Below are 25,570 nucleotides of genomic sequence, written 5' to 3'. Positions count from 1 at the left end.
GGAAATACTGTAGTAGTTACTTCTACAACGAGTTCAAACATCTTTATCTCCAAGACAATCTCATTAAATGCTTGTTATCATACAGTATCTTAGAAAAATAAGCTATACATTGGCAATATACAAGATGACAGCTCAGACGCACAATAGAGTCCATTAAGTGTATCAATCCTTCCATCCAGTTACTGTGAAACTGTCCACCATCTCGCACATCAGTTCATTTTGGTATATTAACTACCACTTAAGAGTATAGTAGAGCATCACCCTGTGTCACAGTTTTTCCTTCTCCAGCAATCATGGTACAAAGGTATCTCTTCCCTCCAACCAGGGAGCTGAGCTTTTTAGCATCTTTAAAGCCTGTTGAACAACCTTACCGTACACTGTTTCTCAAAGTGGCTATAGCTGTATGTAGAGCCTCCAGTTTCACTGCAAGCCAAGCAGGGGGTGACCCTTTCTGGAGCAGCAGCTTCACAGCCTCCACTGCCCCCTCCATTGTGCCTACTGCTGACTTATACTGCTCCTCAGAGGGTGGGTGACACGCTCTTTTTGCCAGAGGCTGCAGATTTAAACACAGGTTAGACATCATTTATAATCCCATACATAAGTGATTAGTCATCCTCCAACTGCAAAAGAACCTCAGTTGGAGAACTGCGAGATGCTCCCGTGCCTTGGGAGAGCTCTTCCCAGCTGGCAGGCAGTGCAGAGCATTCTGGTTTAATATTAAGGGGCAGGACTGCACGCAAGCTTTTTTCTTAGAACATGGAGGGCAGCAGGGCAGTCTTGAACCTCTCTAACTACTTCCCAGAACTGACACAAACCTACGGTAGAGCCCAGATAGTTTAAAGAAGTGCACATACCTCTCCTGCTGAGTCCTGTTCTTCAGTCTTTTTCAGAAAATGAGCGCTGTAGATAATCCTTTCCCGTTTCATACGTTCTGTTCGTGCTTCTGTTGTCTCTTCTACCTGCCTCATCTAGGGAGAAAGCCACAGGAGAGGTAACTAAACAAGGAGGCGTTACCAGCCTTCACAGGTTCAGTTTGTATACCAGAACAATGGAAAAAAATATATATATGTCATCTTAACTGACAGTTCAAATTGAATCTAATTCCTCCCTCACTTTTCTGAGCAGGAGATGATTAAAGTTATCTGCAACTTCAGTGTAGCACCAGTGCCTCTCAGTTCTTTTGCTAATTATCTGCTTGACAGGAACTGCTTGTCCAGATAGCAGTCCCTTAAGGTTGCAGCCCAATAAACAACTGGAAGGAGGTAGTTGTTACGTTATGAATAAATAGCCATGTGCTTTTAATAGAATTTTTTTTAACCTGCAAGAAAGGAGGACTAAGATGTTTCAGACATGTTCATTTAGCTTACAGAAACTGATCCAAGAAGACAGGGGACGGGAAAAAAAAAAGTTACACAAATGGAATGATGGAATCCCAGTCTTTTTAATAGATACTTTTTCCACTTACAAAAATCATTATGCAATTTAATTTTTGTTCAAGGATGGAAGAGCAAAGCATTTTTATCAAGTCTGGGAAATACTGGAAGAGCGGTGTGCATAGATACAGGATTTGTTAGGCCTGCTGATTTTAGCAAACAAAAATTCAACCAGATCCCAGTAAACACAGCAATTTATTTTAAACTTATCCATTTAATCTGCATGCAGGTGATGCAGGTATAGAAACAGACATGGGCCAGATGCTACATTATTGTGGCATTGAAGCCAAGCTCATCAGTCCTACTTAATATGGCATTAGATGTGTACAACATCAACTAAGGAAACAGTAAAATAGTTTAAGATCATACCTTAGCCAGAAAACTAACAACTTTGTTCTTAGTTTCTTCAGAATTAAGGCACTGAGGAACAACATCTTCATGGCTTGTTTCCTGTCAAAACCATTGAGTAACAGTTGTTCAGTACATTCATATTAACAAAGAAATAAAGATGAAGGAGAAACTGCTTCCCCAACGATCTGGGAAAAATTCTGTGCTGACAGATTGTTTTAAACAACCTAGCTCCTTGCAATCAATTTAAGCAACCAATGCTTGATTTTCCTTCAGTTCCAGATCCTGAAATCATACATAGTGCATTAGCCCTTATTATTTTTATTCATGTGCAACAGCATCTGTAATGCTAAGATCCAAACTGTTCAGCGAAGAGCAGCAAACATTTAAGACAGAAGAACTTCTGTATGATAAAAGTTAACAGAGCCAATCCATACATCCAAAGCACTGCTCTGCTTACCTCTGCAAAATGTGTGAATGCCTCCAGCGCATGCTGATGAATCAGCCAAGTCTGGTCAGCTAGCAGAGAAGCAAACAAACATGACAACTGAGGTACAACTTGCCTCTGAAAGAGAAACAAATATCAGATTTTCCAGGACTTAGTTGGGCATATTTTACCATAATGGAATTCTATTAAAAATTCACTGTATGGTCAAAGGATAAGTTTGTGAAATTTGAGAGTGCTACTGCCCTGCCTGGCAAAAAAACACTTAGGAAGATGACACGTTCTATTTTTTCTTCTTGGGGGTTCAAATGTCAGTCCTGCCTAATTGTTGAGAAGCAACATGCAATGAATGCATCAAGCATCTTACGTGCACTTAGCGCAAGTGCCTCAATGAAAAATAAAACCTCCATAGATCATTAATAAGTCTCCAAGATCATTATGCCATGGCAGTCTTTCATGTATTTAAGTAAAAAAAGCACATCTTTTCATCAAAAGACCTGAGATTAAATAAGGCCCCAATTATATTTACCTGGGCTTCTTGTGGTATGAACACCTTTCCCATAGAAGAGAGAAAATCCAGCATTGCTAGACGAACATGATCTGGGGGATCTAACTGGAAAAGGGAAGACTGCAGTGCAAACACCTGCAGGAAACCCAAATGAAGCTTCAGCAAACATGGATTATAGATGAAAACTGTTCTGTCTGATCATTAAATCTGAGGACATTATTTTAGAATACTGGACGCAAAACAAAAGTAGGCATGCTACAGCTTGAATAAAACTGGCTAGTATAAACAGTGTGTGCCTTCTGGAGAGAAATAAATATGTTTTATAGCATAGCTATATATCTGCACTATCTTACAGAATAACAGGATTCTCAAAAGCAACATTAACCAAAGTGCCACATACCTGGTTTAAAGACCAGGAAAGTAACCAAGGAAGAAATAAAGTTAGAAACCTCCTCATGTTAAGGGAAGGCCAGACCATGAAAAAGCTCATTAGAGATCTTTGGTAAATCACAAAGAACTTGGTTTTCATGAAATAAATTACTCATAAGTTTCTTACCTGAGTAATTAGTTGAGCACCTAACATTTGGATGAAAAATTCCAAAAGGTGAAGTAATAAACACAGTGTCTGCTGGAGGCATGGGTCATCTGACACCTGCAACAGTTCATACAGTGTTAGTATCATTGCTTTCAGCTCAAGGAACAACTTAGCAAAGAATGTAAAATCACAGAAACATTCCAAAATTCTTAGCCTAACTTCACATGTATAAAACAACACATCATAAGCAGCAGAAGATAAGATTAAAGTAGTCTTAGAAATATTTCAAGGCAGTTGTATTTTACAAGGCCCTTTCCTTATATTTTTATTAAGGATCTTTCTTATCTGACTCCTCTTTCTCCACTCTTGCCAATATAAGAAGCTAAACAAACAAGATTAACCTAGCTATTTCTTTCATCAGTTGTCAAATGTCTTCTTCACACCCAGTCTCACATTTTATGTTTTAATCTGGAGTATGAGCCAAGACGGATCCTTTTTCCTTTACTTCTCCAACTGCAGACGTGAACAGTAGGGTATACAGTCAAGAGAAAACCTTTCCCCCCTGTGCTCAAAGATGGGAGGAGGGTTACTATCTCTAAGGGCTTTCATGTGCTAATCTAAATCACCATGGTTTTTGTTTGCATTCTAATCAACATTTAAAATAGGTCAAACCCGTAACTGATATAAATCAGAATGAGGTATTTCAGGCTTCTTGTTAAGCAAGTCTGAACTGGACCAAGTAGCAGATGGAGTAGCGAGGAGTCATATATGTAGTGTTCAGGAAAATTCAAACTCGATGCTTCCCAGAGCGCATGCCTAATACATACACCAGCTGATAGCACATAGGAAGCACAACTACATTGCACTTTAGGGAAATGGTCCAATCCAAGTGAAATGATTTAGTAACACACACGACGAAACTGCACAAGCCTCCCAAAGAAAGCATGCTTTCACCATTAGAACAGCAAATTCACTCACCTGCTTAGCCTGGAGGCAAGTCCAGAATTGACCAAGTACTCCCGAGATAGATGCCTGAAGTTCTCCCTCCAGAGTGTCACCAGCAGAATTACAGGCAGTCAAAATGACAGAAAAAGCAATGTTCTGGTAGAAAAAAGGGGTACAAAAGTAAGACCAAAAAACCCTACCTGTCAAACCCAAACCCCAGTCTCATATTAAACTTCTAAAACCATATGAGATGGCTGGAAGCCCAATGTGCTTATGTCAGCTGTACAGTACAGCTAATCCACCAGGCTGCTGGCCAATAAAGCTTCCAAATCAAGGACAATACATTTTGCTTCTCTGAGAGTTTTACGCTGTGCTATAGTAGTTAGCTGCACTGTCAAGGAAAAGATGGCAGCTAATACTTTATGTGGAAGTCTCTGTTTTCTCACTCTCCTCTCCTTTGCCACAGAGGCCAGCAAACATCTTTCAGATATGATGCCACATGAAAACTGCTCTAACTTTAAAACCGAGAAGTAATTGTATGACATAATATAAATCAGAAATTCTAAGGAAAAATATATCTGCTCACCCAGAGAGAAAATAACAAGTGAATCACAAGAGCGCCACTATCACCTGCAGAGTACAGGGCCCTAATGGGCCACATAATAGAATGCGACATGAAAATGACAGTCTTTGCTCATGTGTTTGACAACTAGGCAGGGGAAAAAGCCACACAGCAGACAGACAAATAGAACTGAGGTGAGAGCAACAACAGAATCCTTACAATATGGACACCTGAAGTTCACATTTTTACAAAGAGCATCAAACCTCCCTTACCACAGGTCGGACCTCCCCCAAAGCACGCCTGCTATTCAGCCACTGCCTGCATTGCGCGAGCCCTGCCACACAGAGCTGATGTGCCACTTGCTTCCTAAGATCAGGACTTAGGGCCTTGAGGGATATATGCTGCCACACTGCCAAGTTTTCTGCTTCTTTGGGAAGAAACTTATGAGTAAATTCTACCTGCAAACAAAAGATAATATGAACTAAAAAGACCAGGAAAGAATTTGATAACCTGTCAAAGAGTTGAGAAACCAACAATCAAAAAGCACTACTGGAAACAGTCCAACCATCTGCAATGACGGTTCTTAGGAGTTTGCAGAACCAGGCTGTTACTCTTCCTACTCTAAGACTACCTGGCAACAAAATTTGAGCATACTTTTCTTTTCACAAATGCTACAGTGAATGTGCATATAAACAGCCACTATTCTTTCACTGTGCAACTGATACAATCTGTGATACAGATCAGTATATACCAAAACCAACGTTAACATCATATTCCCAAGTAACAAAATGACTGTCTAATACACTTTTTACTCTGTTGATTTCCTTTATATTAATTATCTATTCCAGCATTATCCTTTATCATAAGCTCTATTAAATGACTTTTATTTGTAATAATGACTCACATTGCATCCTTCAATTCATTTTTAATTGAATTCTGTCTTTATTCTACAGAAAATTTTATCTTATACTCATTAAAGTGGGGGTACAGTGAATTTCTACCCCATCACCGTCCTGGAAAACAGCTTCAAAATATAAAGAAAATAGGCATCAAAGGCTGGTTCCACCCCAGAAGAGAAACTATGGTCACAGCCAGCATCAGCAGATCTGGGAGATGTGCTGTTTTCATACTTAATCAAAAAAAGGACTTCATTGCCATCCAAGAAGGCCAGCATTAGAAAGATGTATGTTCCTCTGATGTTTTAAAGATCACATCTACACAAATAAGGATCCACTATGACAAAGTAAAATCAAGTACAGCAAGAGAGCAATCAACCTCCCGCCATTTCTGAAGAATGGAAACAGGACATTTTAACACAGGCCACTGATTCAAATCTGATCTATTAAAGCCAGAAGACACTGGTGCTATACTTGCCTGATGATCTGGAGCCATTAAGAACAGCATACGCCTCAGCAGAACACCCAAGGCTGAGACCTCGTAACGCTCACTAGGCCAAGACTTTATCTAAATTAGGATAACAGGGAATGCATCTAATTAAATTAAGGAAAAAACACCATTCAGCAAATGAATTCTAAACAGAACGTTTCCGAGAGTCATAAAACCAAAAAATGTAAACAGACACTGGGTTTCACTTTAAGCAGCGTAAGATCTTGTTCTTGCAACCAAGACTATATTTACCTTTCAATCAAAGCACCACAAGAAATACTCACTGATATGTCATCAACCATTACAGCAAGGTCTCTTCCTGGTTTACCATTAGCCCTTTGTTAATTTATTATTTTCACCTACAAGTGCTATTCTTATTCCTAATATTCTCCATTGAGTAACCACTGACCTCCCATTTGACTCTTCTCAGTAAAAATCTCTGACATGCCATGTGGGATCTCAACAGTAGCACTCTAAATAAAACAATGCAGGGCATGTCAGAACTACTAGGTACCTTGCTTTGTATTTTCACAGTACTGCTAATGCTAATTATTAATCACTTTGAGGAATTAAAATTCCATTTTGGATGTGGAAAAATGAAACTCTTGGCTTTGGTCATAGAAAGGTTGCAATAGAACTAGGTTAAAACAGGCGCCAAATTCCAAACATCACGGTGGTTCTTACCAAGTGGGCTAACACAAAAACATGGTGAGCACACAGTTCAGCTGTTCCATACCTGGAATGTGAAAGAGAAAGAGAAGTTAGTGCGGCTATACTTCCTACTCTCCTACTAACTAAATATTCTGAGTTTTGTCTTAGAGATGACCATTTCCCCTAACATATTTAAACTTGATAAACACAGATATAATTTACTTGAGAGAACTGTTCCAAAAAACAGTTATTAAATAACAGGAAAAGTATGTTCCCCTTGCATGAATGTAAAAATGGCTGAAGCCATTTATGTTCCTAATTTTCAAAATATGCTCTATATCTGAATAGAATTCAATTCTGGGACAATTTCACCTTAAATATCTCTCTCAGGGAATTATGAGCAACAACAGAACTGACTGGAACTGTTGATATCCTACTTGACCTGTAACAAAAACATCTTACCGAGCAAGGAAACACCATGAATCCATAGCTAGTAAAGATGTGATCATACTAGAACTGAGCACAGCATCCAGCAAAGCACGCTCCTGAGGAGAAAATGTATATGTAAATTAAAGCAGAAACTGATTGCAGGCTTACTATCACTTTTACTCTACTAAATAGCATAAAACCTAATAAGATTTTCACCTTATCCAATTAAAATGTTCTGACGACTGCTTTTAATACTCTATATTCACTTACAAGTTCAAGCAAGCAACTATACCTTTAGTTTTACATACATTTTATTACAATGAGCTGAAGGTCCTTCACTTTTCAAGGTATTTCAATATGTGCATCCCTTCTTCACAAGGCATCATTTATGAAAACATTTTTTATGAATGTATTATTATTTTTTTGCCAGGTCTATTGGCAGCTTACTGAAGAACACATAAAAACTTTCCTCTTTTGGGAAACTTTTATCTGAATTTTATCTGAAAGGGGAATGTAGCATTCAGAAAAAGCTAAACTAGGAGTATTATTTTTGTGACAGCTCTTAACTTTATAAAGTTTTACATTTATCCAGAAACTTTTTTGTCTATGCATGAGAAAAAGTGAAAAACATTATAAAACTTTTATCAAAGCCCAGAATACTCCTCCAATGTAGAAAAAGATTCTTATTTCCAGTTTATGGCATGGTCTTAAGTGGAATCACAACAGTGTATTTTTAGCTTAATAATCTACTCGAATATTAGTTATCACTTTCTTATTACCTTACAGTATAGACAAACAAAACCAGGCAAATTTAATACAGTTGGAAAACAGCATAAAAGAAAGCACTGAACTTTTTTTTAAGTAACACGCCCCAAAGAGAATAAAGATTTCCAACAGAAACTAAGGTTTTCAACAACGTGTATAAAGACTTTTCCCCCCTCTCCCCACAAATGACTTCTACTGTATAACCAAACTCCTGCTGTATAACTACATCATATTGTTCTCTAAAGAGTAACCAAATCCCTTCATACCTAGGCATGGCTTCAGAGCTAGATCATTAGACAGAAATCATCCTTTTTTAAATATTACGTATGCATCACATCATCTGAAAAGATGAATAAGCAGGAAACAATCTTACCAGCTGAGGAAAGTGTGATGGGAGTGTGGAAGCAATGAAGGAACACAGGTGGACACAGACATAATGATACAGGGTGATGGGAACCGCTGGCTGTCCTGTACCAATCACTTCTGGCAAACAAACAGGGAGAGAAAGCTCACCAGAACATTGCTGGAAACTGAGAAAAAGCGCTGAGAACAAAGACAAGCTGCAGGAAAAAAAAAAAGACAAACAGTTGGGTTGCAGATGTGCAAATCCCAAACCCTGTAAACAACATCTGTACTACAAAATCTTTGTATCAGACTGGAAACTGCCAGTAACCTCAGTGCTACAGGTCTACATCCCTGAACACCTTCTCCTTTTACAAATTCAGGTGATTATGAGAGGGTTCAAGCATAAAAATGCAACACTTTAACTTAGTGGAATATCAACAAGTTACAGGCCCTTTTCTATCCTGGAAGGAAGCCAAATACCATCCTTTTCCTGAACTTTCCTGAACAAAGGTATTTTTGGACCTACATCATTCACCCCGAAGCAGAACATCAGATCATGTTTCTCCCAGGATAAGAATGTAAATGCATAGAACCTGTTTATTTTACCATTTGTTTGTGAGAGGAACCCTAGCAACAGAGGCCCTCTGTTTGCCTGTGCACCCTGACTGCTCTGGACAGGAATTACCGTGAAATCTTTTTTAGTACCTTCTTCCTGTGTTCCAGAGACTTTGCACTTCTTCAGGTTGAGAGGACAACTTGTCCATTATGGCAATCAGAAGAAGACACTGGGGCAGCTGCTGCTCAGGAGGAAGACCTGTAGATTTTTTTTTTTTTTAATATGATGATAATTGCCCTGGTAAATATATTTTGCATGTATGTAAAGTAGCTTTTAAACAAGTGGCAAATGACAAAGAAATGGTAAAGAATACAAGTTTCCAGCAAAACAATCAAAAATCACTTTTTGACACAGCTGATGCAAAAACGAAAAAGTAATGTTTCATCAAGAACATTATGCTGAAGGGAAAAATAAACACAATATATATACTATTTCAGGCAAAAGCTAAAATATTTCAGTTCTGAACTGCCACTACAACGTGCTGCAAAGGAGTTGCAATCTGGGAGGCTCAGGCTCCTTGAAAGCACTGTATTTCTCAGAGGCTGAATATAAACCAAGTTTTTGTCTTTTATTAAGTGCATCATTGTGATCACAAGGCCAGAGCGCACATGTGGGCGAGAAGGAAGTCCAGCCTACAGAGAGAAAGGGACCAACTGATGCTTACACCATAACTCCCAAAAAATAGCACAGCTATCTCAGAATCATGATATGTTGGTCAGAGCAGAAGTTTTCTGGGCAGTTATGACAAAAAGCTGATCATCTTTTAGTTTGAAGGCATTCCATTTTCCACAGAAAATACTTGTTTTATGAAAAATAGCTGTTCTCCCCCATCAATATCACAGCAGGAAACATTCAGCCTACTTAAAAAATTTGTGACATAAATGCGGATTGAAATGATGCAAAACTGCCAAATTCAATAGGATTTCTGTTAAACAGGTTAGTATTGAAGTTACTGTGAGTGCTTTGGAAAATATGTATTCAACAGCAACATGAACTCTCCATTATAAAATTCATCTGAGTTAATATGCAACTAGCATAAAAAATACCTTAGTACCTACAAAAGGACAAGAGGCAAACAAACAAGTGCAGAATGTTGTGTAAGTGCTTGTCATCCGAAAAAAATCAAAATATCAAGTCTGATCCCTTAAAGGTGGTTACGTAGTACTGTAATAGAAGCAGCTGTATTTTAAACCCACCTAATTTTTCACTTAATACTTGCTCCATAAAAGGGCTAAAGGGAAGAAGCTGGTTGATGAGAGGGTCTAGAGCCACAAGAAAAACCCTGGATATTTCATCTCGATGAACCTCCAAGATCACTGGAGCATAGAGACTGGGAGGAAACTTGCTGGGGGGGGGGCAGAAAAAAGAAATAGTTAAACATTCTCAGTAGCATTACTTTTCAAAAGAACTGCAAAAAGGCAAATTCATGAGTTCCCTATTATTGTGAAATAAAAGGCAAGACAGAAAGGGCTCTCCATTTTATAAATACCTATTAAAACTGTCAGTTACAACTCTGTATTCAGCCTTTAAACCAAGCATCACAACCCAGTATTTTACTAAACATGTGAAAAAAAAAAACTTTCAAGCTCACAGAAAATGCGTGTAAAATACATAACATATATAAAGAAGAAAAATAATGTATCACAAAAAAGGCAAGCAATGAAAGCCAAAGGAACACTTGTAGATACAATTTGACTGTAATAAATTTGACAGTACTAATTTAACAGACAACACTAATAAAAGAGTACCACTTAATTTCTTTAAAAAGAAAAAAAAGAGCAATAAATGAAAAAAAAAGTGATACGAGAATAAAGCAAAAGAGATCATGAAGTGAAAACCTTCTACTCTTGCAACTTATAAAGAGACTGTAAAATGCTACTTTCCTACTGAAAAAGCCTGCTTCGTTTTTCTGAGTGAATAAAAATTTACAACCTTCCACTTAAGAAAGCTCTACAAGGTAAGTAAAGTCAGAAGAGGAAACTCGTAAAAAATAATCACCTGATTTTGTAGTAAAACATGCAGTGAACTCATGCATGCATCTCGCCACAGAACCTGGTTTCAATTCCAAAAGAATGACTGAAATCAGCCCTCTATTATAAGTTCAGTTTGCCCTTTTCCTCCTTGTTATTGCAGCAAACAGAACAAATAATTTTTGAAAGAGGAACAATAAGCAGTTTTCAGACTATAAAAGAAAATATCTTTGCTTTTTATAGCATAACATTAAAAAGCCTTTGCTTGCGGGAGACCCATGCAGTCCTTTGGTGAGCTTTCATAAGATTATAAGCACAACAGTAAAGCTGTGAAAGAATTTCAAGATACTCTGTTTCAAACTCCCTTCAGGACAAATGTTTCCACACTTGGTCTTGAAGTAGAAACAATCTGTCAAGCTGTTCCTAATGATACCTGTGTTCAGATTTAGGGATTTTTTTCTTTCACTAGAGCTTAAAAACAGAAGAAGAGTGCATGGCCATTTAGTGACAGATGAAACAGGAAGGAATTAGTATTAGGGAAGGGTAATTCTGAATTGCCTATACTTTGCACAGCGTCACTAACAACGTGCTACTGTTTGTTCCAAAGACCGCTGGGTTGCTGTTTTACCTCTTTGCCTAGCTGCTTCACTGCAGGACAACTCAACAGCGACTCCTGCCTTCAGGAATTTTGACTTTAGGAAAAAGAGCCTTCGAATGAACTTGCATAGATAGACCTAGGATCCAAGCCAATCAGTTGTGTAATCTAACACAACTGTTTAAGAAATGCTGACAGAAGCAAGTGCAACAAAGTTAGGTTTGTTTTCTGTATTTGACACTCTCAGCACTGATTAAGAATGGGTTTGAGGGAACTAATACCGCACAAAAGATGCCCATCTTATCCATCGAACTTCCCTGACCTCTGAACTTGAAAAAAGAAACAAACAACTCTGGAACAAGAAATATATTTTTTCATCTCAAAATACTTGCAACTTCAACTTTAAAAATGAAAAATGCAAATATTCTTAAGATACTATCAATAATCAATTGTTTGTACTTCACTTACCTGTATATTTGAAGAAACAGCTGGTGTAATTGAGAGCACGAATCCGAGAAGAAAGAAAGAAATTCCTGCAAAAGCCATTAATTTTGAACAGTACTTTTAATATAAAATACATGACTGAACACATTTTCTTTCTGTTTTATTATATTTGTGTGTAAAATGATACATTGCAAAACATGATTAAATTCTAACAATCTTCAGCACAAAGCAAGAACAAATAAAGAATTCCTAAGGTTAATTATATTGCATGTATATATATTCTACTTAAGACAGTTAGATTTATAGGCTCATTTTAAAAACTTAGCAAGCACAGATGTAATAGCCATAGAGAGCTGCAAAAACCTGAAGTGCTCACATACATGTTGTAAAGCTATTTTATCCTATCATAATGTTATTCACTTTGTGCCAAAAAAATCAAAACCCTGCTTTTACCCCTGGGACAAAACAGATACATAATATACCATCAATGGCTTTTACTGTTGCTGCTTGATGTTTCATAAATGGTCACTTAAGGTAAAACAGGAAATACAGAGAGGAAAAAGGGGAAGAGATTACCAAGAAAATAAAGGATGGAAATTAGGGAAAAAAACTTTTGAGCAGAAACAAGCAAACATACCACGTTGGACCATATGCTCTCGTTAAAAACCCCACAAGGAGAATGTTACTGATTATCTATCTATCAGAAATACTGAGGTGATCTTTCTCTCCTATGTGCTTCATGGAAAAAGGGCTTTGCTGAGCAAATGATGGTGGACAGGAATCTGTTGCTATTACTGAGCAACAGAAAAATTGTTTTAACAGCTCCGGCCATGTTATGCAAGAAGTCTGGAATTTTGTTTGACTCTAAATAAGGTGAAGCATTTGAAAAGATTACTTAGCATAAAGTTTAGCGAAGAAAAAATTCTCAATTTATTTTACAAAAAGATACTGAAATCCAGATTCCTGCTGAGAAGTAGAGCTATTCCGCTTGTGCTGAGGATAATAATTAGACTAGACATTGTACTAGGATATTTAACAAATTTGGCATCTGGAGATCACTAGTCCTTGTACCAGCAAATTTCTTTTGCATACATTCTTAAAACGGGTTAATTTATAGCATCCCCTTCTAATGATGGGAAAACTAAAGCACAGCAATAAAGTGGCCTGGCCAGGGCAATGGAAGGAAGTTAGCATCTGAGCTAGTAATAGTACACTGACATTTCTTATCCTCAATGCTGCATCCAAACTACTAGACGATGCTGCCTCTTACACTATGTTGTTCCACGGCAAAAGGTTACAACTGCTGCTCAGCAAAGAAAAAGGTTTAGGTGAAAATAAAAAGGGAGCTACTAACGGCCTTCTAAATCAGGACTCTCCTGACCAGAAATCCTTCTTGCAGTTAAGTCTGTGCAAATATTACAGTTAACTTTTTTTTTTCATCCATTAGGGATTTAAAACCCAAAGTCACTTTTGAGTCATCTCTCAGAAAGAAACAAAAAGCCTTTAATACCGTATGACTATACCTCAGCTATTCTGATGCAACAGATGATGTGTAAGTATTAAACAATAAAAGAACCACACATCACAATTCAAAGTAACTTGCCTTCAGACTTCTATCTAAAAAATAATACATTTTTTCTAAATCAACCTTGAAAATCCTTGAGGAAATCTTAAATTTAGGATTGTTGTAAATTTGTGTAAATATACTCATTAGGAACCTATTCAAAAATGCTAGTAGTCTCATGGCAATAACAAGCCACAGAAAATTAAACAAGGAATGACTGTGATCATTACGGAAAAATGAGGAACAATTTTGAAACGCTAGGAACAGGTTTAGCCTGTTTAATTCTTCAAGGGAAAGTTGCTGTTCCATTGACTCAAGGCTGCAGGTAAAGACTGGACATCTCCTACCAATTACTTCTAACAGCTTATTATTCTTTTCTGTTTTTCTGTTAAATCACAGCAATAATCCTACTTGGGCTCATGAGTGTACTCAGCTGAAAGAACTACAAGCAAGTTATGCATGGATGTTAATTATACTGCCCATAGGGTGTAGTCATAAATTGGTAAGATATTATGCTGTACTATAATTGCCCAGTTTGCACAGCAGAGGCTTAAATATAATACCAATGTAGGATTCAAGCATTAAATCTTACCTTGGTGTAGTGTACAAGAGAATTAGCAAAAAATCTGCATAGTTTGACTGTCTTCTGGAATAGCTTGAGGTCAGTGCCCTCCTGTTGAAACAAACAACTATAAAACTTTATCTAGAGAGAGTAATACAATACAACAGAAAGTTAAATTGCCAACAATGCTCAAAACACATTTTGAAATTGATTCCCACACACTCTCCAGTAACAGGAGAAAAACTTTAGGAAACCTCAGTATACCTCTCAAAATTTTTCATAGTAATATTCAGAATTGAAATACTGTGTTTTGATTCTCCTTTGGATATAGTCAGTTTAGGAAATAAACAAAGTTCCTGCAGAGTATGGCAGAAATTTATTTTCAATGACTCATTGAAACATCCCCAATCTAAGCAAATTATGGGCCTCATTTTCACATGGTTTCAAAAGAATGAGGTATTTTGCCTACCATATGCATGAGAAAACACTCCAAGCAATAATACAGCACAACAAATTTATCTTTTTCAAGTTCAAAAGCAGTTCTGGGAGCTTTTTAATTCACCTGTATCTCTGACATCTTCATTTGCTCAGCCAGTTGCAAACAGGAGTGAAAAGAAAGAAGAGTATCTTTGCACAGGCCACTGAGGATATCACTGTGTTTCAGATGGCACTGAAGCAGGGAATGATGCTTCAGGCTTTGCCTAAAAGACAGGAATAGAATCAGATATTTAATTGTCAGAAGTGATCGTGTAAAAAGTTAGTACAAATCCAAATACCCTAATTGTTCTATTTAGGCTTTTATGCCACACTAATCAGTGTGACATCTGTGTACACTAAAACAGCAGTGTCCTCACAAAAGTCCAGAAATTTAGAGAGGAGAACTACCCTCTTGGCAGTTATGACCAAAGCACAGAGCAGAGGCAGGATAAAAGCATAAGATATCACAACTTGATCCAAAAATATTTAGAGAATTGCAGGTCAGACCTTTTAAAACTATTCACACTATGGAATTTCAAACTGTCTTCTGATATTATTGTAAAAAACAAAGCTTCTTTTACTTTTTAATGCCAAATTCTTAACTATCTTCATTTAATTCTACTTATTAGCTAAACTTCCACAGGAATTGAATTTTCTAAATTCAACTGTATTTGAAACCCTGAACATAAAACACTGGTTATTTAAAATTACAGTCCAGTCATACTACAAAGAAATCCAAAGAGTTCAAAGACATACTTGATTATGAACTTCCACGTGTTAGCATGAAGAGCATGGTCCATATTGGAAACGACAGAGCATATCTCCAGCACAGTGTGGATTACTGTGGAGGAAATAATAGCAAAATCCAAGTTAAAGCAGGTTCCTCAGATTGCAGCTACTCTGCTTACCTGGGAAAAAAAAACAGCTGCCACATTTGAATGCACTAGAATACTACAGCAGCAACACTGGATCAGGAAAATGGCTCAGTGCAGAGGTGCTGCCCCATTCCTACAACCCTGACCTACATCCCACATCTCACAAAGAAAGTTTCAGGAAGAAAACAGAAATATTTCAAGATGCAAAATGCTGCCTTCAGAAGGGCTGGTCAAGACAACAGAACTGAGCAGGCTCAGAACTCTGTCTCAAAGGTGCAAACTTGCCAGAAAAAAAAGACTGGGTAAGACTAAAAAAATCTTTAGATCCGCATGTACCTGACACCATATCTGCAATGTTATCTTCACTAGAAGCAGAGTCCATAGAAATCATATCAAGCAGTTCCATCAGCTGCTTCTGAAGAGAGTAAGTTTCCTTAAACATAGCTTGTAGGAGGTCAGAAATCAAGTGCAGATGCCCACAGTACACTGATTCACTGTCCTGTAGGAAATGGGGAAAAGTTGAAAAAAATTTAAAAAATTTTTTTGGAATCACAGCCTGGTCTTTCACCTGTTGAAAACACTGAGAGCCCTGTTATACACTTCACTGGAAAAAAGAACGAGGCTTAGATACACCTGCTTCAACTCATTAGTCAGCAAGATCTGTAGCTTCTGACACCAACCTCTACTTGTTATGTGCTAAATATAAAATGCTATTCACCTGCACTCTAATCAACAGCTAATGAAATCTGCCTGGCTCCAAAGAATTCCAAATATTTTCCAACACTTTCAAATTAGAATTGGTAAATAAAGGAATGTAACCTGAAGAAGAACAAATTGAAAAGTGAAAAAGGTGGCAGAACAAAAGCTATTGAGTCCTGTGATAACCTTATTTTATTTACACTGCTTCCGAGGGAACTATTACCAGCACAATAACTACTGGTGCATCTGAAAATGCAAGTCTGACACTCATATACATTACTTATCATAAGCAACATCAGAATCCTAATCTCAGCTTTCAGTCCACTTTGGAACTTGCACAGAAATATGGCAAATACATCATTTTGGTAACCATTTATAGCTCTGAAAACTACTGCAGCCATCAGAAGTGCACAGATATCACAGAGGGCCTAAATTCATAGACAAAATGTTTACTTGACACTGATGCAAAATAGGGAAAAAATGCAGTCTGCCTTTCAGTACCAGGTCAAATTTGCTGGGCAGACAGTTGAAAAAACATCTTTGTACTTGGCACTAAGCACATTCTGTAAATGATTTAATAAAGCAATAATTAAAAAAAATATCTACAGCAATATTTTTTTCAAAACAGGATCTTCTTACAAAGGAGGGCTTCCTAAAAAACAAGTAAAACAATTTTTCTTCTGCTAACATAGACCTACCTTGCAGTGTGTAAAAGTGTTCTTTATCATGTAAAGAACAGAGGATGGAAAGGTGCGGACACTCTCCAGAGGCACACACTCTTGGAGCGTGCAGACGTACCGCACACAACTGGTCAGAGTTTCCAACAGTTGCACCACAGTCTGAAAGCACAAATAAACAACAATAATCAGTGAAGATACCAATTCTGATGATAATTTCAAAAGCAGCTTTTCTTAGCTGAATTGTTCCTAGATGTTTATGACATTAAAATTCACAGCTTTTTATATAAGTAGTTTGCTAAAGATGAATGAAGCTCCACAAAATAATCTCAAGCAATTCCAGAGGTCTTTTCCAATACCATATATTCTTTACATGAATGCTTCATATTTCTTTTGGCTACTGTTTTCAATTTACAAAAAAATTTAAAACTCAGAATTAAGTGACTATATAAATAGATGCCACATTTATTTTCTGAATATGGAGAGTCACATGCCATTTGCATTAGAGACTAACAGTTTAAGCTGTTTTTTTTTTTTTAATTCTGATTAGCATCACACACTAACTAATCAAATCATTCAGAAAATTTTAATTAAATGCCAAACGCAAATGAAGATTAAACTACATTCTAACCAGCTGCTTAGTAGGTGGCAAATATGTTCCAAAAACCTTGTTACTGCTTAGGTAAAATCAAAAAATAAAATAACCGTTGCTCTGATAGCTTATTTCACGAGACTTGCCTGTAAGAGATTCCTTACAGTACTGCATAACTCTGTATTCTGGCTGGTTAAACCTTTGGCCTGACTGGATAATTCATACATCAAGTTATCGAATAATTGTAGAGTCTGTCAGAACAAAACAAATGTAAAACACTTTATTTATAAACATATTCCCACAAATAGTAACATCATTACACATCTGCTTGCTTCCTTGGCATGGAGTCATAAAGAGGTAAGTCACAGGAGAATATAATGTTTTCTAGCCTAACATTTGAAACATGAAGTGTGACATGCAAAAACTGAAAACCATCACTTCTCTAATTATAGACAGAAATAGATTAGCTGTTACTAACCGTAAGTGTTTAATAACACTTTTTTTTTTTAAGTACTTTCCCTCTGTTAGTAAAGCAAACTTCCTAGCTGATTTGCCTGAAATGACATATATCTCATTCTACCAAAGAGTTTTCAATTTGGTTTTAAACAGATCATTTTAAGACAGAATGTTTTTCATTTTGTCTCAGAAAAGTAGGTTTTTGTTCTGAAAATGATCGTTAACATTTTCAATATACAAAGAAATAAAATCATATGACTGTCAAACAACAATAATTTTTATTTTGGTTGAGGCCCTTAGATATTTTACAAGCGCTACTGCTGAGACAGCTGTTTCCAGGCACATGCAGGACACTATATCAATCAGTATGGTACATTGATCCTTGTTCGGGATATGCATATTATGAGCCATTTTTCTTTTAATCTCTAAAATCAGCTAGAGGACATTAAAGAAAGGAAATGGAAATCAATTAGGCATTTTTACAGGCTTCTTAAAATATATAAGCTGAGGCCTGAAAATTAAATCAGAATTCATCACTGTTGTACTTCATTAAAATTCTTTAATAGCTACCCTTTAAATATAACTACAGCACAAAGTTCTCTATCATTTAATCAAAAAAACAGAACACACACTAAGTCAGTATGGCCTAGAAGTTTATTTGCTATATTATTCTCAAATATGAGACCTCAAAAGAAGAATCAATACATCCTAAGCATTTTTTTAACACTGAATTAATACAAAATTTCACATTTAACTGAAAGTGACATACCTTAGGCAATACTTTTGAGAAAAAAGTTTGTTCCAAATCTGCAAGGCTGATATGAGGCAAAAACATTTCAGTCAGGATCCTCAAAACACCTGCAAAGCAAAGTATTTACAAACTGTTACAGAAAAAAACAACACACAGTTATCAGAATATGTGGCAACCTACCAGATAAAACAAAGAACAATGTCAAACAAACCAGGTATTTGATTTTGAGAGAGGCAACATAACATTTGCCACACACACATTATCTAAAGAAATCAAGCAACAATAAAGGCTCCAACATACATAAATCCATTAGTTGCATCACACTGGACTGCACTCAGTTGAAAGTTGAGCACAATTGTTTGTCCATAATTGGATACCTAGATGTAACCAGAATTTTCCATATTCTAAATTGCATATAGCTGCACACTTAATATGCCTGTTGCTCTAATACACAGCATAACTGTGAATGTTAGCTGGAGTCCTAAACAGTTGCTTATCTGACTCTTTTTTTCATCGCTATTGGGTATTAAAAGAGTTTAGCTGTCTGTAAGGTATTAGCCAACTGTGATGCTAGAATAAAACAAAATACAAGATGAAATGTGCCTTTCTTTCAGAATCTACAGTTCAGAAGTATTGGGAGAGAAAAAACGGTCTCACATGCATCGGTTCTTCACGGGCTTTTATAAAGCTTATTCAGCATGTAATTCCTGCAATATGCAAGGTCCAGCAGGATTGCTGAAGATTGGGGAAGTATGGAAGTCACCAGTTATAACAGAAATATTTTAAACTAGCATAAAATCTCTAACGTGATTGTAACAGAACTACCCTTAAGAAGAAGAGGCACTTCTTGACCCCTACTTACGAATATGCTCAGTCCAGTCTTCAGACTCCTGATACATAGAGTAAAAACGTTAAAGAAACTCAAACTTGTCCTGCCACAAATATTATTCTTAAACCGTTTGCAGAAGTCACCAGGACTTTTCATACGCTATCCCACGTGCACTTCGCCCATCACATGAAATAAGCGGAGCTGCTCCGTAACTGAGAGGAGCAGAGACACTTCAGTACTCGCAGGACCAGAACTATTTCTGTAGGGTAAGTGGGGAATAACCGGGGGGGGGGGGGCGGGGGGGCACTTAAAGTGAGAAATGAACCATACGGTACTTTCTGCTGTAAATGTTTTACTTCGGTGAAAAGCAGCACTTATTTTTCACTTATTTCAATGGCCGTTCCGACACGCAGCGTCTCCATCCTGCGTCAGCCCCTTGCCAGGGCTGCACCACCTTTCCAGAGTGTTTTTCCCACCCGCGGATTTACGTGAGGGAGGAAAATACCCCCTTCCCCCCCCCCATCCCCAACCATTTCGGGGCCTCCCACCGCCACCGGGACCCCCGGAAGGATATAAGGAGCCGGGGCAGGACGGCAGGCAGCTCCCGGCGGCAGAGCTCCCAGTCCCAGCCGCCCAGCTCTTGCAGGAGCAGCTCGGGGTCGGTTTGGGACATGGCGCCGGCTCCGGTTACCTCAGGGCGGCGGGAAAAGGGAGTCCCGCCGTTATCCCAGCAGCCTCCGCGCCCGCGGCGAAAAAGGGGGCGGGGCGGCTGCATCCGCAGCCGCCCCGCCCCCTTTTTCACCGCGGGCGCGCATGCGCATAGCGAGGAGGAAGGGGCAGGCGGCCCACGTGGGAGAGCGGGACGGCGGCGGCCGCCCGGTGCCGGTAGGGCGAGACCGGGCCGGGGGGGGGGGGGGGGGGGGAAGAGGAGCGGAGCTGGGTCCCCCGGGCAGCGTGGGAGCGGGGCGAGGAGCGCGGCGGTGCCAACGCAGAGTCACGGGGGAGGAATTACACGTTTCTCGGCCGTCTCCATCCGTGCCTTAAGCCGCATTAGTTTCCCTGCGTTTACGAAGGATGGACCTAAGTTACTCGATGTGGTCACTTCTAACGCTGTCGCCTGCTTGCTGTTTTTTCAGAAATTTCTTAAATCTTCATCTTTTTATTTTTAAATAAAAATTAGGATGTTACAATTAGGCAATGTTTTTGCTAATATTTTAGAGTCTTATGTATCATTAAACTATCATTTACTCTCTTTTCCAGAAATAATTTACCTGATATATTGGTGAAGCAGACAGTATTCTACCTGAAAAACACTATTGCTTAACTACATAAAAACATCCTTTATCTATATTTTAAAAAAGCCAAATCTTTTTACGAATACTGCTGTTAGATGAGTGTTTCTGGCTGTAATAAACTGAGCTGAGTTTTATGCCTTTTATTCCTGAAAATGGCATTTCAATTTAATTTTTCTATTGAGGAAAATGAAAGCAATGAAGCAGACACTCACGATAAGACAGAGTTACAGCTGGGCTCTCCAAAACACGAGCAGGACTCCACAGGAGCAAGCAGGCAAGCTGCTGATGCTGTAGCAGACTGTGGCCCAAGGCTGCCTACTGATAAGCACCAAGATGCAACACCAAAGAAACGGTTCTGCCTCAAAGCTGCCAAAGAGCACGATATTCCTGAAGATGTCAACCAAGTACTGGAAAATAAAGTTGTGGAAATGGTATCAGGCCTGCGTTACGTAAATGTGTCGGTAGTGGAAATGACGCTTTTGGGTGGCTCCCGTGGGGAAGACATAGTGTCTAAAAGTGTTTCGTCTCACTCTGATCTCATCCCAGGAGTCTATGAGGGAGGACTGAAGATCTGGGAATGCACCTTTGATCTCATAGATTACTTTTCTGAGACTGAAATGCAGTTTACTGACAAGACAGTGTTGGATCTCGGGTGCGGGGCTGGACTGCTAGGAATAGTTGCATTAAGGAGAAAAGCTAAAGTCGTCCATTTTCAGGACTACAACAGCACAGTGATTGATGAAATAACCTTGCCTAACACAGTGGCTAACTGCATAGTTGATGGCAATGGGACTGGCAGTGGAGATGACAGAAAAATTAGTAAGCCTCCTTCAAAGAGGCTCAAGAAAGCAAAGTGCTTACCTGATCTGCTCACCAAATGCAGATTTTTTTCTGGAGAATGGTCTGAAGTCAGCCAGCTCCTGTTAAGCAGCAACAAACCCTTTTCAAAGTACGATCTCATTTTCACATCTGAGACCATCTATAACCCTGACTACTACAGTGCTTTACACGATACACTGTCTCAGCTGTTGGATAAAAATGGCCGTGTGTATTTGGCAAGCAAAGCACATTATTTTGGGGTTGGTGGTGGTGTCCACCTCTTTGAGAAATTCATTGAAGAGAAGAACGTGTTCAGGACCAACACAGTTAAAATAATTGATAAAGGACTGAAACGATTTATTATTGAAATGGCCTTTAAAATTTCCAGTTAAAATTCAGCCATTGGTGCTTGAAAAACATCTTAATAAAGACATGATATTTTAATTCTCATCTCTTTGCTTTTTTTCCCTCTGTTGAGGTTATTCTGAATTGACAAGTTAATGATGCTCTTTACTAGAGATTGAACTGTTTGATAAATTCTGATGTCTGACTGCAAGTGAAGGACTGTTCTCATTCTTGTTTTGTACAGAAAGATGGAGTACTGCTTATACCAGTATTTATTTATGCAAATTTTGTCATTTATATAGATATTAGAAAGCAAAGCGAGTCACTGCCCCCAATCCTCCTCTCACATTCTTTGGCAGTGCCAGAACCTTAAGTCACAGAAGTGGCTGCTGACTGCAGCTTGCAAGAGGTGGTTTAGCATCCCAATATAGCACAGAAAGTAGTTTTCAAGGCTCAGGCTCCCAACTCTGGTATGATTCAGCTGCAGCAACAGATTTCAGGATCAGTTGCATATCTGCGTGCTCTGCTGTTCTGCCACCAGAGGGGGATGTGATTGTATTTATCACATGTATTTCAGTCTGGTAACCTAACCTCACAAATTATAGTTTTTCCATATATAACGCATATGTGATTTATTCAAGCACTAGAAAAACTGTACTAGAGGATATTTAATACTGTTTGTGAATTTTCATATTTGTATTTTCACATTCATATCAACACTGTAACAAAATCTCAGTAAGTTACTGGCAGTGAGGAAGCCTTAGTGCTTTCAGAAACCACTAAAACAGATTTCTTTGTTTTAGTAACAGAGTTGATAAGATTCTAAACAAGAGAAGTTCTTTAAAGCAAACAAGATAAATCCCACAAAACACAATGCAGGAAATGGGAGGATGACAGCTGAGCTTTAGGTTGCAACACGGAAAGGAGACAAACTAGATTATAGTGTAATTGTTTTTTGACAAGATCTTTCCACACAATAACTGCCTGTATGCAATGACCCATTTTCAAAACTTGCTTTTTTACAATACTGTAACTTCAGATAGTACTTCTGGGGGTACTACTGAACACTATCATACTTTTAAGCAGTCCGGCAGGGCAGCAAGCTTTTCGAAAAGTATATATACAAGTTATTCCTTTGTGCTCCAGGCTGAAGATCATGATAGTGAGACAAAACTGTATGTTACTGCAGAAATTATTCTATCAAAAAAATGCAAACAAAATCAAAAACTACAAAAACATGATTCTGAGTGCTTGGTATCACAATTCATAAGAAATCCATTGTATGTTTTGTCTCAACTAAAAATGGCCAAGAAGCTATTTAACAAGTCTACCAGGTACATCAAAGTTACCACTTATCAGCATGCACCGCTTTACTGCAGCAACGCACTGCTGTACCCTTGCAGTAACATATACTTAGTAGACAGTCAGCCACTGCAGTAAGTCTGGATGCAAGGATACTCAATAAACCTATGGGAGAAATGATAATAGACCGAGAAGGTGGAAAGAAGCTTATTACAACAGCAACCTAAATCAGTTACTATTACGTAAATTCCTGTCGTTTAAGTCCATAAAAGTTAACAGCAAGATTTCTATTTTGACCAGCTGCCATTAAAATAGAGTCAAAGAGGATTTCCCGTGCTTTACAAAAGAGCCTTAACAACTACTGTTGTTTCAAAAACAAGTCTAAGTAGGCTATTTTAAATGGATGTTTCAGAAATTACTGAAGTTGCTCTTTTATGAGAGGAAAAATCCAGTCAGCCTGGCTGTGGTTGTGTTTTGGAACTCTTTTGCATCAACCCTGAAAAACATACTGACGACAGTCACCTTATAAGATGCTGACATATATTAACTACAGACTGGAGAATAAAAGAAAGTTTTAGCTTTGGCAGATATTTGAAGCACTGTTAACAGTTCTTTTTTTTTTTGGTCAAAACGAGGAACTTGGAAACAAAGCAACTACCATTTGCCATTTTCAAACAGTCTGGAGACAAATCACTGCTTGCCTGCTAAGCCTAGTGCTGTTTCAGAGGATTGTACCTGAAGTAATAAGAAATGCTGACCACTCTGATGATAGTGAATATGGTAAAGAACAAGAATCTCATGTATTCCTTGATGAGTAAATAAAAAAGAAGGCACTTACAATCTTCTATTATGCTTCCTCTTGAGAATATTCCACTATTGAACTCATTCTTCCTCTTGGGTTTAATATACCCATTCTTTTGCTCAATATCCTCATTTTATTCTTGGATTATTTGACAAACATAGCTGAGTGTTCATTTGAATACAGAATCAGATTTTTTTTTTTTTTTTTTTTAGGACTTTCAAGTGAAGACTGCCAGAGCCACAATCACACAATGATCACACAACACCTGGAAAACATGAAAACCCAATACAGTACAATTTAGTTCTAAAATGGGAACTTAAGGTAATCAATGTAGGATATTTTTGTCATGTGAAATCATCAAAATTAGCACTGCAATTTCCATAACTCCAGTTGAGTTCTATTTCATTTTAGAAGTCAGTGGATATACAAAGAGGAAGCAGGATTCAACACTTAGTTTTAAAGGTTGGCTGGTCTGTTTGTGTTTAAAAATAAGTACTGCTCTCCCTTTTCTACAACCAACATTAAGACTTTCTCTACTTGAGAAATCATCCCAACCCTAGTGACTAGTTTCCTGCTTTTCCTGAAGCATAATAATCTGGAATAAAAATCTTTCACTTACCCACTTGTAACACTTGCTTATCTTAATTGTTTGTTCAATTAGTATTTCTCCTGAATGACATCACACTAGCAAAAACAGGATTGAGAGGCGCCTCAAAGTCTTTTCGATGACATGAAAAACCATTACATGAGGCCCAATGTCTTGTATGAGGAGACAAAGAAGTCAGCTGACAACTCAATTTATCTACTCATTTCTAAGTTATCTCCCCTTTTCTCCCCCTCCTCCATCTCCATACTTTTTGAAAGTGTCATTACAATATGAAATCCGGTCTAAATTATATCTTTCCCGTAAGTACTGCGGAGAGAAACATTAAAGTATGTCATCAAATGTCTCAGGAAACTAAATTAAAAAGCTTGTTTATTTTAACAGGCGTTATCCTTAACTGATGACTTTCCTTCAAAGACTATTTGCCAGTTATGGGAAATGAGGCCATTAAAAAAAGAAATCAGTTTTGTATACTGGCACCAGCTAAATGGCATCTGTTACAGTTATTTTACTAAAGCTTAGGGGAAAAACTTCCATGAGGAAATTAGAAAGCTGGACTCTCAAGGAAAGCACACAAATCGTGAATTATTGACTTGCCTGCTATTCTTGGTCACTAGGTACACTGGCATATAATCATGTTCTGATACCAAAATCTTAAGAAAAATCAAACCAGCAATCAATGTTATCATGGCATCAATGATAAAAAAAAAATCAAAATCAATATACATAAAGGTGACATAGAATGTCTAATCAGTATAGTGAGGCAGTACCAGCAAGATTTTTATGACAAAAAGTGGACTAAAGCCACTCAAATTTCATACTCTTTGTACTTTCAGTCACATGCATGTTGAAAAGAAAAAGCTACCAGATACTACAAGGTAGTATACTAGGAATCACAGCAAAGGGAATAATTAGGATTTATACACAAAAATCTCTTAAAGACT

At 37.9% G+C, this 25,570-nt stretch overlaps 2 protein-coding genes and 1 long non-coding RNA gene across 6 annotated transcripts; 1 reads left to right on the top strand and 2 right to left on the bottom strand.

Moving 5' to 3' along the window:
- Window positions 1–16: 16 nt before the first annotated feature.
- Window positions 17–21,024, bottom strand: FIRRM (FIGNL1 interacting regulator of recombination and mitosis). Of its 3 annotated transcripts, XM_067300643.1 has the most exons (23): window positions 20,034–20,184; window positions 19,493–19,532; window positions 18,649–18,737; window positions 17,570–17,674; window positions 16,853–16,993; window positions 15,792–15,954; window positions 15,337–15,421; window positions 14,666–14,804; window positions 14,134–14,214; window positions 12,002–12,066; window positions 10,165–10,313; window positions 9,058–9,166; window positions 8,381–8,567; window positions 7,276–7,358; window positions 6,847–6,898; window positions 6,151–6,240; window positions 4,248–4,370; window positions 3,291–3,386; window positions 2,756–2,869; window positions 2,242–2,346; window positions 1,803–1,883; window positions 855–968; window positions 17–553 (listed from the first exon to the last, which is right to left on the bottom strand). In XM_067300643.1, exons 1-23 carry the CDS (start codon window positions 20,130–20,132, stop codon window positions 368–370), a joined length of 2,496 nt encoding a protein of 831 aa, XP_067156744.1. In that variant the 5' UTR covers window positions 20,133–20,184; the 3' UTR covers window positions 17–367. The 3 variants fall into 3 exon arrangements, with proteins under 3 accessions (XP_067156744.1, XP_067156745.1, XP_067156746.1); XM_067300644.1 differs by lacking the exons at window positions 19,493–19,532; window positions 20,034–20,184 and adding an exon at window positions 20,967–21,024; XM_067300645.1 differs by lacking the exons at window positions 15,792–15,954; window positions 18,649–18,737; window positions 19,493–19,532; window positions 20,034–20,184 and having other exon boundaries at window positions 17,570–17,670.
- METTL18 (methyltransferase 18, RPL3 N3(tau)-histidine) lies at window positions 19,661–22,017 on the top strand. Of its 2 annotated transcripts, none has more exons than XM_013954004.2 (2): window positions 19,661–19,725; window positions 20,720–22,017. In XM_013954004.2, exon 2 carries the CDS (start codon window positions 20,907–20,909, stop codon window positions 21,963–21,965), a length of 1,059 nt encoding a protein of 352 aa, XP_013809458.1. In that variant the 5' UTR covers window positions 19,661–19,725; window positions 20,720–20,906; the 3' UTR covers window positions 21,966–22,017. The 2 variants fall into 2 exon arrangements, with proteins under 2 accessions (XP_013809458.1, XP_067156751.1); XM_067300650.1 differs by lacking the exon at window positions 19,661–19,725 and adding an exon at window positions 20,297–20,344.
- LOC106493885 (uncharacterized) lies at window positions 21,090–24,320 on the bottom strand. Its single transcript, XR_001294213.2, has 3 exons — window positions 24,059–24,320; window positions 21,616–21,674; window positions 21,090–21,161 (listed from the first exon to the last, which is right to left on the bottom strand). It is a non-coding gene; the product is annotated as an uncharacterized lncRNA (long non-coding RNA).
- Between the last annotated feature and the right edge of the window lie 1,250 nt (window positions 24,321–25,570).

The sequence above is a fragment of the Apteryx mantelli genome, chromosome 8 (assembly GCF_036417845.1).
Source record: "Apteryx mantelli isolate bAptMan1 chromosome 8, bAptMan1.hap1, whole genome shotgun sequence".
NCBI classification, from domain to species: Eukaryota; Metazoa; Chordata; class Aves; order Apterygiformes; family Apterygidae; genus Apteryx; species Apteryx mantelli.
Note: the sequence above shows the minus strand (reverse complement) of the source record. Positions and strands in the feature narration are given on the sequence as shown.